The sequence below is a fragment of the Caenorhabditis remanei genome, chromosome V (assembly GCF_010183535.1).
Source record: "Caenorhabditis remanei strain PX506 chromosome V, whole genome shotgun sequence".
Classification (NCBI taxonomy): domain Eukaryota; kingdom Metazoa; phylum Nematoda; class Chromadorea; order Rhabditida; family Rhabditidae; genus Caenorhabditis; species Caenorhabditis remanei.
Window position 1 is genome coordinate 8,824,615 of NC_071332.1, and position 16,264 is coordinate 8,840,878.

The 16,264-nt window shown below is 39.2% G+C and overlaps 6 protein-coding genes across 6 annotated transcripts; 4 read left to right on the top strand and 2 right to left on the bottom strand.

Annotated features, from left to right (window-relative positions):
* Window positions 1–325: 325 nt before the first annotated feature.
* On the top strand, window positions 326–4,960 carry GCK72_018314 (uncharacterized protein; the record flags this gene model as incomplete). Its single annotated transcript, XM_003114486.2, has 9 exons — window positions 326–448; window positions 1,403–1,724; window positions 1,772–2,020; window positions 2,137–2,300; window positions 2,738–2,830; window positions 2,878–3,904; window positions 3,982–4,414; window positions 4,555–4,759; window positions 4,811–4,960. 9 exons carry the CDS (start codon window positions 326–328, stop codon window positions 4,958–4,960), a joined length of 2,766 nt encoding a protein of 921 aa, XP_003114534.2.
* Window positions 4,961–5,638: 678 nt separating this feature from the next.
* Window positions 5,639–6,841, top strand: GCK72_018315 (uncharacterized protein; the record flags this gene model as incomplete). Its single annotated transcript, XM_003114493.2, has 5 exons — window positions 5,639–5,694; window positions 5,739–5,829; window positions 5,881–6,179; window positions 6,227–6,500; window positions 6,548–6,841. 5 exons carry the CDS (start codon window positions 5,639–5,641, stop codon window positions 6,839–6,841), a joined length of 1,014 nt encoding a protein of 337 aa, XP_003114541.2.
* Window positions 6,842–7,002: 161 nt separating this feature from the next.
* Window positions 7,003–8,012, bottom strand: GCK72_018316 (uncharacterized protein; the record flags this gene model as incomplete). Its single annotated transcript, XM_003114127.2, has 3 exons — window positions 7,003–7,419; window positions 7,463–7,694; window positions 7,738–8,012. The coding sequence occupies 3 exons, from the start codon at window positions 8,010–8,012 to the stop codon at window positions 7,003–7,005; spliced, it is 924 nt and encodes a 307-aa protein (XP_003114175.2).
* A 489-nt stretch (window positions 8,013–8,501) lies between these two features.
* Window positions 8,502–9,500, bottom strand: GCK72_018317 (uncharacterized protein; the record flags this gene model as incomplete). Its single annotated transcript, XM_003114384.2, has 3 exons — window positions 8,502–8,921; window positions 8,965–9,190; window positions 9,235–9,500. 3 exons carry the CDS (start codon window positions 9,498–9,500, stop codon window positions 8,502–8,504), a joined length of 912 nt encoding a protein of 303 aa, XP_003114432.2.
* A 225-nt stretch (window positions 9,501–9,725) lies between these two features.
* GCK72_018318 (uncharacterized protein) lies at window positions 9,726–10,853 on the top strand (the record flags this gene model as incomplete). Its single annotated transcript, XM_003114265.2, has 5 exons — window positions 9,726–9,893; window positions 9,941–10,013; window positions 10,064–10,457; window positions 10,514–10,672; window positions 10,718–10,853. 5 exons carry the CDS (start codon window positions 9,726–9,728, stop codon window positions 10,851–10,853), a joined length of 930 nt encoding a protein of 309 aa, XP_003114313.1.
* Window positions 10,854–11,496: 643 nt separating this feature from the next.
* Window positions 11,497–16,073, top strand: GCK72_018319 (uncharacterized protein; the record flags this gene model as incomplete). Its single annotated transcript, XM_003114013.2, has 11 exons — window positions 11,497–11,553; window positions 11,605–11,749; window positions 13,725–13,927; window positions 14,002–14,084; window positions 14,134–14,249; window positions 14,302–14,569; window positions 14,830–14,947; window positions 14,995–15,089; window positions 15,461–15,755; window positions 15,802–15,912; window positions 15,960–16,073. 11 exons carry the CDS (start codon window positions 11,497–11,499, stop codon window positions 16,071–16,073), a joined length of 1,605 nt encoding a protein of 534 aa, XP_003114061.2.
* Window positions 16,074–16,264: the final 191 nt, after the last annotated feature.

Here is a 16,264-nt window from a genome sequence, read left to right on the forward strand (position 1 = left end):
ACCGCCCGTCTTCAGATCCTTTGAAACCAGATGCCTTGTTACTTTTTGCCAAAAGGTGTACATGGGCTTTTCCTCATGCTTGCCGGCAGACGGCGTCGCGCCAAATCCAGTCAGAAACAGTCAATCAAAAGTAATAGCTTATGGTTGTTGCCTATGCGCTAATTCTTCGCTCCCCTCGTTTTCCAACCGCTGCCAACACTTTTCTCCGTTCATCGTTATTCCTTCCCGTTCGTTTTCTTTTTTACCAATTCTTGATCACCTATTCTCTAATTTGAAATGCTATAATTCTCAAATTAGAAAGAAATAATTGAAACCAATTCAGGTGATGGTCGACTACTACCAACAGCCGCCGTCCTACCATCAACCGGGCTACGACTACACGCAGCAAGAGGAGGAATGGGATCGTGAAGGACTTCTCGATCCTGCATGGGAGAAGCAACAGAAAAAGGTTAGTGGATGGGCGAAAATTGGGGGGTGAAGAGGAATGATCCTTGGTCTTGAAATAAGAAGAAGAAGAAGACATTTGATAGACAAATTTCACTGAGTGATGCAATATCATGGAAGTTAGAGGTACCAAATGAAACTGAAGCTGTGAAGTGATTACTGTAGTTATCTGAAATCCTGAGCTCTTCCATCTAACGCTAGTTTCCCATTTAGTTCATGAACCTTCATTCTTCATTACTTCAAATGATTTGGATCATCGATGAGCTAGTTGCAAGCTAAGAGATCATAAAACAATCTTTGATTAGGTGTTCTCTAGTTCATCCCATCTCTTCTCATCCTACTCCCACCCATCGTTCCATTCAACTTGATTTACTCCGAAATATATGTGGTGATAAATGAGGGGAATGCTCCTCCACTCTCACCCTCAACATCCCATTTCTTCTCTTTTTTTCGTTTTGACTGAAGCATGTGTTGGATTCCGCCTGTTACACCTACTCTCCAACCCTTTCTCTTTCTTGTGTTGGCATCCTTTCGATGTGGTGACAAAAAACCGCGAGAGATAAGGATAACAGGTTGGAAAAAGAGGATTTAGAGTCAGAATGGAAGAGGGCACCCCTTGCCCCTGAGTGGTTCATAATAGAGTGGGAGGAGTGGGGAATGAATGGAAAAAATTGAGAGGAAAAGATGAAGAAAGAAGAACAAGTGACGATTGGCAAGTTGTAATTTGAGCTTAGTGAGTCTTGAGCTCAAAAGTTAAGGCAACACAAAAAAAACAGAAAAGAGAGGGATGCCATTGACACCTTTTCGTTTGTAACAAATAGACAACAACAAATAGTGCAAAAGGAGTTCGAGAGACTCGACACTGAAATGACAGGCGAAGAAGAATCTGAAATATAAGTTAGACAACTTTCCATAAATAGAAAACAATACAGCTCGTACAATTTCACAATCCTTTCAGACCTTCACCGCCTGGTGCAATTCTCATCTCCGCAAAGCTGGAACCTCAATTGAAACTATTGAGGAAGACTTCAGAAATGGACTCAAACTTATGCTCCTTCTCGAAGTCATTTCTGGAGAGCCACTTCCAAAACCAGATCGTGGAAAGATGCGTTTTCACAAGATTGCCAATGTGAACAAAGCTCTTGAGTACATTGAATCGAAAGGAGTCAAATTGGTTTCGATCGGAGCTGAAGAGATCGTTGATGGAAATGTCAAAATGACTCTTGGTCTCATCTGGACAATCATCCTGAGATTCGCCATTCAAGATATCAACGTCGAGGGTGAGAATTCACCTTGATTACTAAAATTATCATAATTCCTTTTTCAGAACTTTCTGCTCGTGACGGTCTTCTTCTCTGGTGTCAACGTAAGACTGCTCCATACAACAACGTGAATGTGCAGAACTTCCACAACTCGTGGAAGGATGGTCTCGCCTTCTGCGCTCTTATTCATCGTCATCGTCCAGATTTGTTGGATTACAGCCAACTGCACAAGGGAGATCCAATTCACAATTTGAATTTGGCTTTCGACATCGCTGAGAAGCATCTTGATATTCCAAGAATGTTGGACGCTGAGGGTAAGTCTTTTGAATGATTTATATCAAAATACTTCTAGCCTATCCTTTATCTATTCTATCCAAATGTCGACGCGCAGTTTCAAAAGAAATACAAAAACATTTTCAAAAAAATACAGACGTTTCCCGTCATCCGGATGAGAAATCCACGATGACCTACGTCTCCTGCTTCTACCACGCCTTCCGCAATATGCGTGAACCAGCACCACCACCGGTCATCCGCCAGCCACCACCACAACGTGTAGTTGTTGCTCCACCTCCAGAGAGAGATTGGAGAAAAGATGTGAGCATCTGATGATGTGTGGATTGAGTGTGGAACCGTTAAAACGAGATGTGGAGTACTGTACGTATGTGTATACTGTGAGGTCACAAACGTCATCTTTGTCACTTTGTCGTTGTCTTTTTTGGAAAAACGCGCGTTGTCTTCCTAATAATTCCAAAAACTTCAAATCCAATAACTAGTTTTGTTTTATTTTCTTCATAACAACACCTAATGTGTTCAAAACTTTTAACCTTAATGTTTTCATGTTTGACTTCAGATTTGGCCAACTCACAACCCGACGAGAAAGCAGTTATGACCTATGTTTCATGTTACTACCATTATTTCAGTGGAATGCGTAAGGTTTGTGATGACTCATTTATTTGGTTTTATGTAGTTTGGTGTGACTTTAATACATGTCCACCGATTATTGGAGTCTCAATGTGATAATTGATTTTCAGGCTGAAACTGCTGCCAATCGTATCTGCCGAGTGTTGAAGGTCAACCAAGAGAATGAGAAGATGATGGAGGATTATGAGAACTTGGCTTCTGATGTGAGTTATTTTATTTTATGTATTTTTGAGATAATCTTCTGTTTCAGCTTCTTGCCTGGATCAACCGCTGGATGCCGTGGCTCGCCAACCGCTCAACTGATGACACTCTTCGTCAAGCTCAACAAAAACTCGAGGATTACCGTAACTACCGTCGTAGTGAGAAACCACCAAGAATCGAAGATAAGGGACGTCTTGAAACACTGTTCAACACACTCCAAACTCGTCTTCGTTTGTCGAATCGTCCAGCTTTCTGTCCACGTGATGGACATCTTGTGAAGGACATCAATGCCGCTTGGGCAGGTCTTGAAGATTCCGAGAAAGGGTTCGAAGAGTGGCTTCTCTCTGAAATCATGCGTCTCGAACGTTTGGAGCATTTAGCTGAGAAGTTCCGTCGTAAGTGTGCTCTTCATGAGGAGTGGGCTCACGGAAAAGAAGATGCTCTTCGTAGCAACGACTGGAGAAGTTGTGGACTTTACAAAATCAAGGCTCTCCGTAAAAGACACGAAGCCTTCGAAAGCGACCTCGGAGCTCATCAAGATCGCGTTGAACAAATTGCTGCGATTGCCAGAGAACTCAACAATCTCCGTTACCCAGATATTGGACCAATCAATGCTCGTTGTCAAGCAATCTGCTCTCAATGGGATCGTCTTGGACAACTTTCATCAAAGAGACGTGAGACTCTTGAAGATGCTGAACGTATTGCTGAACGTCTTGACTCTCTCTACTTGGACTTTGCTAAACGTGCTGCTCCATTCAACAACTGGCTTGATGGAGCTCGTGAAGATCTAGCTGATTTGGTTATTGTTCACGAGATGCGTGAGATTGAGGAGCTTGTCAGTGCCCATGATCAATTCAAATCTACTTTGGGAGATGCTGATCGCGAGTTCTCAAGCATCAATCAAATCGAGCATGAAGTCGAGCATCTTGTTACTTCTCATGGACTTGATCGTGAATTACTCCGAAATCCATACACTGATTTGTCGGCTTCTGATATTCGTAGAAAATGGGGAGAGGTTCAAAACTCTGTCCCAAGAAGAGATTCGCAACTTCAGGCTGAATTGAAGAGACAGCAGAGTGAGTTTTTCATTTTTATTACTTGCTTTTCTAGTTTCAAGATTTCTATTAGAATTTCTAACCAAAATTTGTTCCAGACAACGAACGTCTTCGTACCATCTTTGCTGAGAAGGCCAACCAAGTCGGGCCATGGCTTGAGCGTGAGCTTGAACAAGTCCTTGCCATCGGACTTGGAGGACGTGGACGTCTTGAAGACGCTATTCAACAACTTCGTTCAATTCAACGAAATGTTCTTGGATACAAGTCAAATCAGGACGAACTCGAACGTATTCATCAAGAAATGCAAGAGAACTTTGTCTTCGAAAACCGCAAATCTCGTTACTCAATGGAATCACTGCGTGTCGGATGGGAAACTCTTCTCACCAGTATCAACAAGACAATTAGTGAATTCGAAAATCAAGTTTTGCTTCGCGATAGCAAGGGAATCAGTGAGGAACAAATTGCTGAATTCCGTGCATCATTCAGTCACTTTGACAAGGAACGCGCTGGATTGGACCCCGAACAATTGAGGTAAGTAGGTTGGGGTTCATTGAATACTTCTCATTATGCTGGTTACGTAAAAAGCAATAATAAGAAGTTCACTTGATGTACCGGAAATTAAATGTACCTAGACTATCACCTGATATCTTATTATCAAAAACAATTTTCAGAGCTTGTCTGATCTCCGTCGGTTATACGATCAGACCAGGACGTGAAGGAGACGCGGAACTTCATCGTGTATTAGCACATGTTGATCCAAATCGTATGGGACGAGTTCCATTTGAGGCCTTCCTTGACTTTATGACCAAAGAAAATTCGGATCAAGACACTGTAGAACAAATGATTGACTCATTCAGAATATTAGCATCTGGAAAGGTTGGAAATCACACGTCATCGAATCATCAAACTATGAACACTTCTTTTCAGCCATTCATCACCGCTGACGAACTGGAACGCGAACTGCCACGTGATCAAGCTGCTTACTGTATGGCCCGAATGGCACCTTCAAGAGAGCCAGGAGCACCACCAAGATCATTTGATTACGTGACATTCAGTCGTAGTCTCTACTCTCAATGATTCAAATTTCTATGGACCTTTTTTCCTTTTTTTCTTCCCGAAATTCACATATTCTCGCATCTTGTCCTTCATTTTCTTCTTCTTCTTTCATTGTTAAAGACAAACACCTTCAAACATATTTTGGTATTAACAGTAATCTTTTTTCCCACTTTTAGTGTATATATTTTTCTTTTCTTTCCCGCGCAACTTTTTTCTTCAAAATCTTTAAAGTTATTCATGGAATCGGTGACACAATTACCGGACACAAACTGAAACATATTTCTATACGAATCTTTTCATTTTTCTATTTTGCTAAAGTGGAGTTCAATAGAGTTTTACTAGTTCTTTTTTTCTCTATAATTCATATTTTGTGCTAATAAATTATAACTATAATCAGTGTTCTTCTCTTGTTCTCAATGGTTTTCAATTTAAATCAGACATGCACTCCTAAAAACGGAAGAAACAAAACGTAATACGTAGTTTCTGACTGACTATAGTTCCTGTCATGTCTGTTCAATAATCTTTATCATTTCTTAACTTTCTTCTTCATAATTTCTCAGAAAACGCCTACGAGATTCATCATGTGAGTATCGTACTTGTTTAATTTCCGGTGGAGACAACTTCTATGAGGCCACGCCTACTCCAGAAGAAGAGCTCAAAACTTTTAGTTTTCATTCTGAAATAGCCTTCATCGTCCCGATGGATAATATAATTCGTTATGGCTCTGTCGAGGGCATACCCTTGTACAATTGCAGGTGGAGTTAGACTAGTTTAAAAATTCTTTATTTTACAATTTCAGTGGACACACTTCTGAAGAATGGTCGGAGTTGAAAGGAACAAAATGGCCTATACTGGGGGCATGTCAGGCGGCTTACGGTATTATGATAGATGTAAGAAATGATTAATTATGAGCATTGTGAGACACTAGAATAGTTTTCCAGGTTCTCTATCTACCGATTCTCTCTATCATTTTTGAAAAGGAAAACTTCAAAATGTCCTGCTTCAAGATTATGTATTTGTTGGGGATCATTGACTTCTTGATCACCTATGTCAACTCCATCCTCACCGGATGGTTGGCCATGAAAGGAGCAGTTTACTGTACTCATCCAAACATCATTTATATCTCCGGAATGGTCGTTTGCGCTCTTTGGTGCAGTTCCTGTATGACTGCTCTTCTTCTCGTCGCAAATCGTTTGTTGGGAATGACCAAACCGTCGTTGGCTGTCAAACTGTTTGATGGGTTCGGCATAAGAAAATCAATTAATTTTAGTTTTTTATTCATTTTAGAAAAAAAACCTACATTGCTCTTGTCTTCCCAATCCTCTACTTCATTTACTTTTTGTTCACAGCCCCTCTGGTTTTTAATTCAAAATATCTCGCCTGGTTCTACACTCCAATGATTTTTGATGACGGTGCAACAGAATACTTCAATCACTCTCATACAGTAAATAACTTTCTGATTGTGACACTCACATGCATTGTCTATACGCCATTCCGTTGGGTTATTGGAACTAATCTCAAACATGTCAAGAATGCAAACGCTTCTCAGCTTCAGAATACAGTAAGTTTCATTTGATTTAAAAAAAAATACATTTTTCAATCTCTCAGAAGACGCAAGTGTTCCTCCAATCAACTTTGATCTGTGCAGCCAATCAAGTATGTGCAACCATCTACGTTGTAATGAACGTGACAGAAGTTCCCAATTGGTTAATCATGTTTGCTCATTTCACTTGGGAATTTATTCACGGCGCACCGGTTTTCATTTATCTCGCATTGAATCGAATGATTCGCGAACGATTCTTGGAAAAGATGAACATGATGAAAGGAGGAATGTTCAGGGAGACGACTTCAATGATGCCAATCAACAAGAGTGTATCATCACCAGTTGTGATCGTTAATTGAATTTTCAATTTTATTGAATTCTCTCATCTGTAAACTTTCATAAATTGCTTTAAACAGTCTCAGTCAATAGTTAATATGGAAATATACAAAGACATAAACTCAAATCCACTAAAATTTATTGACTTTCTAGATTTTCTATCAATTTTTAGTTTCTTCCGTGACTATTTCTTGTTGTTTTTCTGTAGATTTTCAAACGGTCCAGCATCTTTTGTGGTTTTGAAATCGTCTTTTTCATCTGCAGCACTAGCGGCATTCGGTGTCACTTGCCCATTGAAAGCTCCAGCTGGACGAGTAGTGCGAAGTTCAGAGCTTTTTGGATCTACAGGTGCTCCAGGAGTGGCATTAGAAGCCACTTGACCAGTGAAGTTTCCAGCAGGACGAGTAGTACGGAATTCACTATTTGGGTTTGCAGCTGTGTTAGCTGAGGAGACGACTTGTCCAGTGAAGTTTCCGGCAGGACGAGTTGTCATCATGTCATCATTCGGAGCCTGAGCAGCTGGAGCAGTTGCACCACCTTCGTCGTCATCTTCATCTGAAATTGACTCTCCTTCCTTTCTCATAAACATCACCACGTTAGCCTGAAATAGTGAACTGAAAAACACAACTGTAATCACAACTAACCCTTTTGACTTTCGGGGGTTCACTCTTGCCCTTTGATCGCATCTTTCCTTCACGATCCTTGTCTTCAACATCATCGTTGTTGGTCGGTTGCGGAGCTTCCTTCTCTTTTTGGTCATTTATTCCAGCAAATAAGATTTGAATCTTATGTTTTAAATTTGCTGATTTGAATGCCTGCTTCTTCACCGTATCAGTATTAGCGTTTGCGGATATTGCAGTAACCACAAGGGTGAATCTAGAAATGTTAGTGTTTTGAAAAGCATATCTGCAAAAACTACCTTTGTCCGATAAGCTTTCCGGACTTCTCCATCATTTCCTTTGTTGCACCTTTGAAAATACACTGGTAGTCTTGCTTCTCGCCAGGTTTTATCTTACAGTTATCAAGTGGAGTTATCTTGAAAACTGTCGGGTTAGTGTTTTTGAACTTGATCATCACGGTTGTTTTAGAATTATTTATGACCTCCAACTTGGCTTTTTGTCTTCTTTCCACTAGAGTGAATGTAATAGACGTTGATGGATTGAAAGACACTTTCGATAGATCCGCATTGGCCATTTTCTTTTGATCCGATAACTCCTAATAAGTAAGTTTTGTGATTTCTAACCGAAACCTTCTTCTTTTATAGCTACGATATTATCTCGTGGGTTGATCAATTCGAGCAAAAATATAGCGTTCATGTCACGTTTTGCTGTGATTGTTATAATTTAATAAATTCGGAAAATGTAGCAAGAGCATGAATCGTCGATTTGAGATTCTACATAGAAGATATGGATGTTTCTAGCTGTCAAAAAAACGTGTGAAGGTGAACCAAAACAAAGGAAAAAATCAAAGAACATTGTAATTGGTCTATACGGGTGGTCCCCAAAATAAATCCAGTTTTCATCTTTGAGAGTATTGTAAAAAGTAAACCACGATTTCACTTCCGCTAAGGAAATATATGTTTAGTATGAAAATTGTGAAAATAAACAACAAGTTATCACTTAATATTTATTACAGATTACAGAGTTTTTGACGATTCGTATTTTTCTACTTTCTAGTGGATTATTATTTGTTGCTTCTCTGTGGATTTTCAAACGATCCAGCTGGTCTTGTAGTTTTGAGATTATCCTTATCCGTAGAAGAACCAACTACATTCGGAGTGACTTGCCCATTGAATGCTCCAGCTGGACGAGTTGTAAGAAGTCCAACACTTTTTGGATCAACTGGTGCTCCAGGGACTGCATTAGAAGCAACTTGACCAGTGAAGTTTCCAGCAGGACGAGTAGTTTTCATATCGCTTGTTGGAGAGGTTGGCCCTCCGAGATTTTCGTTTGAAGCCACTTGTCCAGTGAAGTTTCCAGCTGGACGAGTTGTCATCATGTCATCGCTTGGAGCCTGAGCAGCAGGAGCAGTTCCACCGCCTTCCTCCTCATCTTCATCCGAAATTGACTCTCCTTCCTTTCTCATGAACATCACCACGTTTGCCTTCAAAGAGACTAGCAATAGCTTTACATTAGTGAAAACTAACCCTCTTGACCTTCGGAGGTTCATTTCTGCCTTTTGCGCGCATCTGTCCCTCACGATCCTTGTCTTCAACATCATCGTTGTTGGTCGGTTGCTGAGCTTCTTTTTGATCGTTTATTCCAGCAAATAAGATATTAATCCTATGTTTTAAACTTGTTGTCTTGAATGCCTGTCTCTTAACCACTTCAGTATTAGCGTTTGCGGATACTGCAGTAACCACAATAGAGAATCTGAAGTATTAGAATATTTCTTCAATTACAACTTCAAAAACTACCTCTGTCCATCAACCTTTTTGCCTAATTCTTCTTTTGTTGCTCCTTTGAACATGCATTTGAAATCTTTTTTCTCTCCAGCGAGCATCTTACAATCTGCAGGCTTTGTTCTAAAAACTGCCGGATTGGTGTTTTTGAACTTGATATACAAGGCACTTGTGGAATTGTTCATGATCTCCAACTTGACTTGTTGTTTCTTGCCCACTGCTTGGTAAGTCACAGACGTCGATGGGTTGAAAGACACTTTCGAGAGATCCGCATTGGCCATTGTCTTTCGATCACAATGTGGATCCGATCACTCAAACTTGTTTGAAAAAAGTATTTGCTGTTTTTTTCTAATCCAACCTTTTTTATACCAAAATTGTTATCTTCTTTTTAATCTCTGGAGCAAGAAACTAGAGCAAGTTCATGTCACGTTGTTTTAATGCTAGGTTCTTTGAATAAACATGAAATGGTCAGTTTTTGATTCATTTCCTCTCTAGATACTCCAAAAATGGCTACCACTCCAACTTTAATTCAGTTAAACAATGGCGATAAGGTGAATCGTTTCACGGTTTTCAAAAAACTTGGAGAAGGTACGTTCGGAGCAGTTTATGCTGTGCGAGATGACACTGGAGCAGAACATGCACTCAAAGCAGAACTGTCTACAGAGAAGATTCCGGTGAGACCTAATTCATCACTTCGCCATTTCAAACTCATGTTTTCCAGTTGTTGAAATTGGAGCTGTATGTAATGCAAAAATTGACTCAAAAAGGAGCAAAACACATGCCAACTTTGATTGGTTTGTGCTTTCAGGTTTTCAGAAATATACCTAAAACTTCGAATTTTCAGATAAAGGAAAACATGAAAACTTCAACTACATCGTCATGAAATTTCTCGGAAAATCACTTCAAGATGCAAAGAAAACCGGTCCAGATGGTCATCTGAATCTAGGATCGGCGATTGGTGCATCAATTCAATGCTTAGAAGCACTCGAAGAAATGCATTGGTGTGGATTCTTGCATCGAGACGTCAAACCAGGAAATTTCTGTTTGGGAAGAGCTGAACTAGGAGAGTTGAGAAAGATCTTTGTGCTGGATTTTGGATTGTGTCGTCGCTTTGTAAACGATCAGAATGTGATGTTGCAGCCAAGAAGAAAAGCACCGTATCGTGGAACTCCTCGTTATGCACCAATTGCATCTCATAATAATATGGAACACGGGAGAAAAGATGACGTTGAAAGTTGGTGAGTTAACAGAGTACTTCAGTTGTTGTTCCGTAATAATAATCCAAAACTTATAGGTTTTACATGCTTGTCGATTTCACGAATGCCGCTCTTCCATGGAAAGTTGCCAGCAAAATTAAAGAAGTTGGGGAAATCAAGAAGAATGCTCGTTTCGATCCAGGATTGTCTCAATTGCTTGCCGGATGTCCAATGGAAGAATACCGTTTGATTATGAAGTATGTATAGATGTTAACATCTTAATGATTCAATTTCTGTTTCAGTCACATCGATGGCCTCACGTATTTCATGGAACCAAACTACGGATTGATCTACTCGACTCTCAAAAAGTTGATGCAAACCAAGAATGTTCAAGAAGTACCGTATGATTGGGAAAATGAGTACGCTGTCGGTAAATAGAAAATTAATTATGAAATAAAATATTTTGTTTTCTTTTTTCACAAATAAACAAACAACATAGGAAAAAGGTACTCTTTTTCTGGATCTTCAGCAATCTTCTCTGAATTACGAAAATTACAAAATATTCTGTATTCCAAAGATCACATTTTCTCTCATAACCTTGACGATCATGTTTACTTTCCATTCGACTGATTCCACATAGTATGCTAATTTTCGAATGTAGATTGTGTCCATTTCCTCTTTTCCATTCTTCCAAATGCTCATCAATGTCCAATTACTTCCGTTACTCGAGAGCCAATCACTTCAAACTTTTGACCCTCTTCTACTCTTCATATACTTATCTTTGCCACATCGTTTATCCCTCAATGTTGACTTCCGGTGCCCATCCGTCAAGTACCTTTTCTGTCGGATAATAATCTCAAACACAAACAAATATGATGTTGAACAAGATACTGTATCACTGACTTTCTTGAACTTCCCTTTTCTTTTTTCCAATTTTTTTTCAATTTTTCTGTTATCCTCCAGCTTCTGTGTCTCTAAATAAATATTGACGTTTTTCGCGTTTTCTATTTCTCACCGAACAATAAATGTTGAAAAGTTTTGAAGAATCTTCGAACAATCGAAGAGACAAAAACGTGGGAAAATGTCAATTGAAGGATTGCTGGGAACAGTTTCTCGCAGTATTTGGAGATATGATCAGGTTGGTGAAAGTTCGATTGGAAATGGATGAACATTCAAAATTCAATTATAGGATTATTCCGATCGACTTCACACTACTGTCACATCAAATATACTCGTAGCAATGGCTGGATTGACGGGTTGGAAGACATGGGCTGGATCGTCGCCAATCGAATGTGCCATTCCTGCAATGTTCTCTGAAAGTGTTTCAGCGGTCAGTAGGTGTTTGTAGCTATGGAACCTCATACACTTCCCTCCTTCTTTTCAATACTAAATTTATTCAACCCTGAGACCCTCTTTAGTCATACTGTCTTCATAACAAAGGAGAAGACCCTATCAGTTCCTAAAAGGTCTTTGTAAACATTCAAATGTCTTTAACGACCATTCTAACGTTTAATATTTCTTTTGAAGCGGCGGTGGTTAGTTGTTTAGATTTTAGATTCAAAACGAAGTTCCCTCTCTTTTGGTTCTCCTCAATTTCAGTTTCCAATCTAACCTCAATTTGAAACATTTATACAACAACATCGTCCGCCTTCTCTTGACTTCAAATTGTCGTATATAAATCAACCAGTTCGTAATGATATTTTTCTCAAAAAACCGAGACGCAGACATGAAACACAAATTGAAAACAGTCATACTTCGTCCCGCCGAAAAGGTTACCTTCCTATTGTTCCTTCGGGTTGAAACGTACTGAAGAGACATAGAGATATTGAGAAATTGGGAATTATTGGCACCCTGCCCGCACAGGACAAATCAAATTCTCTTTTTTCCTGGCATGTGGCTTTAGATCACATTTTAATAGGCTGCTGATCAGTCTGTGTCTCTCATTCAATCCATTATCCCTCTTCTTTTTGTTTATGTGTCTAATTCTCTCGATATCCGTATATCTTCTTTACTACTCTTCTCGTTGACAAGATTGTTTGCAAATCATCACTTTCCCATATACTCTTCAATGTTTGTTTCGCATCCTCCAAAACGGTCGCCACTTCCAAAACATATATTGAGAATGAAAAATGGGAAAGCGAGACCCAACTCTATTATTACGTTCATTCTTCTAAAGCTCCTGTTTCTTTTGTCGCACTGAGTTCCGTTTTTTCTTCAATTACCGTAATGATCTATAATCATCTAGAACTAGTTCAGGTTGCGTGCGATTTCATATTTTTGTTATTTGGACTAAAAGAAAAAAGGTGTCATTTGATCACAACTTTCTATAAATTCTCGCATTTATCTACCAATACGAATTCTTTATCCAGTTCAGTTCAGTTGTTTATTCCTCTATTTTTCAATTTATAAACATGCCGAGTTTTTCTAGTCTTATGACAAACCGATTCAAGCTGGTAAAGAGTGACCAATTACGAAAAAATGGCAGGAGAAATATACTGGAAGAAGTGATGATAAATGGTTTTGATGACTTTTTGTGACGAGCACTTTTTAATTAACTTTTCAACAACAGCTCTAGAAAATACTGACAGAAAGGCAAGCCTATTTAAAAACATCATTCTTATATATAAAAGACAATTGGGCGTTGTCTGAGGCGCTGTCCGCAACGGTTTTGGGAAGAGGAGAGAAACTTAGCCAAGGGGCAAAACCGAACTGGCGTGCTTTGGAAAACGACCGCCGCTTTAAACCACTCGGCCATGCGGGCACATTCGAAAGTCAATGACCACGTGAATGAAGAGAGACCAGCCGGCTCAACCGCCGAAGGCGGGGGAGACAGGCTGGTTTTTCATAATTCTAGATTTGCGCGTAAAATAGGATGAGAAGGATGTAGCATAACGTGATGGTGTTCGCAGAGTTTTTGAATCCAAAATAGAGGGAACTCGAATATAGGTTATCTATGTTCAATTTTTTCTGTTTTTTTTTCATTTCACTTCATTGCTCGTATTTTTCTGACAGTTTCTGCTTCTTTTTATCTCTGTTTTTTTCAGCCCGATCACATTGTTCTGGGCTCGTCCGGAAAGAGAAAATGTTGCAAAAAACAACATGTTTTTCAAATTATGAATAGCTCACTTAACCTGGGGACCAAACCCCAGGCAGACTTTTCAAAATTGCGTTTCTCTTTTCCCAAAACCACACTTTTTCCTTTTCTATATCAAAAAACATTTTGAAAACTCTGGGTGTGATTTTATTTCGTCGTGTTTCCTCTATTTCATTCCTTTCTGACCTCATAAACTCTATTTTTCTAATTTTCAGTCATCATGGTGATGATCGAAACATTCCTCGGAATGGCGAAATATCTTTCGCCGCGAGAGGACGACGATTGGTCAGATCGATTGAATTATTTAATAACTCCAAATTTATTACTTGCATTTTCTGTACTAATTTCATTCAAACAGTTCGGAGGAAGACCAATCGAATGCATGTTTCCCAATAAATTTCCTGGAAGTTGGGAGCAGGTACATCTAATTAAATATCAATTCGAACTATTCACAGGGAGAAGCAACTTTCATTTCATCATAAACTTTTCCAGTACGCTGAAAACTACTGCTGGTCACAAGACACCTACTTTGTTGAACCGACTCAAGACGTTTCTCTTTTGAAAACAGAAGAAAGGTTAGTTTGCAAAGTTTTTTACGATAAATTCTATTAACTTCTCTTTCAGATACACACCAGATCGTCAACTCTCATACTATCAATGGGTTCCATTCTTCCTTCTCCTTCAAGCTGCCTTTTTCCGAGCTCCTAGTTATCTCTGGAAGTATTTCTCTAATCATTCAGGTAATTGAAACAGTTTAGAATCTTCTGCATGTAACTTGACTCATATTTCTAGGTATTCGAATTCATGAAGTTGTTGAAAAAGCAAAAGACAACGCAAATGTAGAGGAAGAAGTCCGAGAAAAGAACATTGGAATTCTGAAAAGACATTTGTCAAGTGCCCTTCGATTCCAGGCGAATATGGAATCCAAACGTGTTCAAGTACACAAAACTGTGACTTTTCTCAATTTTCAATACTCATCTGGCTTCATCTCTTGGATTTATCTCTTCACTAAGTCGTTGTACTTTATCAATGTTTTCGCTCAACTTTATCTTATGAATTAGTAAGTTGCATACCAAGAAAAATCAAAAATAATCTGCGTTCGGGGGGAATCGAACCCCCGTCGAATGCTTGGAAGGCATCCATGCTGACCATTACACCACGAACGCGGTGGAATATACGGGTTTTAGTTGCGTACATTTTTCCACAAAACACTCTGGCAGTTGGATAGAGACACAGACTACACGTCTTACGCGAGAGAGTGTTGTATGTGTGTATCCTGCCTTAAAATGAATTGGCCGTCGAATTTTTCTCGGTTTACAGCTTCCTGGGGACCAACAGATATCAGTGGTACGGTTTCGGTGTAGTCAAGGACATTGTGAGTGGAACACCGTGGGAAAGAAGTGGATACTTCCCGAGAGCTGCAGTTTGTGACTTCGAAGTGAGATTACTCTTCCCAATTCATTACGAAGACAAAACGCTTTTCAGGTTCGCCAAGTTGCCAATATCCAAAGATATTCAGTACAATGTGTTCTTGTCATCAACATTTTCAACGAGAAAATTTTCGTTTTGCTTTGGTTTTGGTTAGTTTCGCTTGAAATAGATGTTGTTTTAAGAAACACCAAGGCTTATTCTTATAAAATTAAAGGTTTATTTTATGAAAAAAAGGTAAAGCTGGGAAAAATTAGTTCGATGCATCCTATTGAGAAACAGTGGGGTTTTCATTCTACTCACTAAACTCCGCCCACCGCACACAAAAGATAGTGGTCGGCGGAACCCGCGAAGTGTCGGCTGCGCTGTTTCACCTAGTTGCTGTCTCGCGTTATTTTCGTTGCTTCTGTGATCGACAACAAACCCAGCTCTCTGAATGATTGTGAGGTTAAGAAAACAGCTGAGAAGCGCTGAAAATTAATTTTTGAAATTACATCATTAGATGGTCATAACAGAATTTTAGGTACTTGATTCTTCTGTTTGCATCGACGGTCTCTTTTGTTCAATGGTTTGTGGTTCTCGTGTTTCCTTGCTTCTCAAAATGGTTCATCAAGCAGCATTTGGCCCTCAGTACACTCCAGAATTTCAACCAAAGGAATAGTCGACGAGAAGATGCAGATGTTTCCAAATTTGTTACTCAGTATCTACACAAAGACGGCGTTTTTGTACTTCGGATGGTCTCCTCGCATGCGGGAATAATTTTTGCTACTGATCTTGTGCAAGCTCTTTACGAGGCTTATGATTTCCAAGACAAGAATGTAAGCATAGCAACATAAGTTATTAAATTAAGAACGTTTTTTTCAGAAAGGCATTCAAGGAAGTCCGGTGAGCGATGATCTTCAAACAATTAGTACTGGTGCGGGTTCTTCCATTCGACAACGGAAGAATAAAAAAGGAAGCCGAATTGAATATAAAGTAAGATAAAACACTCAGAATTTAGTCTGTAATAATAAGTACTTCAGCCTGGAACTCCATTCACTACTACCTTGATGCCAGAAAAAGACGATATCGAGTCAAGTTCAACGTCATCTGAAGAGGATCAAAAACGTGTTAGCAATGGAATTACTAACATTTAACTGTGAATACTCGAAAAATATATTGAATCCAACGGGTACCATTCACTCTTCTTCTCACTAATATTGAATTCACTTTGTTTCATACCATTTTGCACTTTTTCTAATAAAATTTTGAGATATTTCGAGTTAAAATTGTTATCTTATGAAAAACAATGAATGAAAACAATAAACGAAACAGAACGAGAAAACGT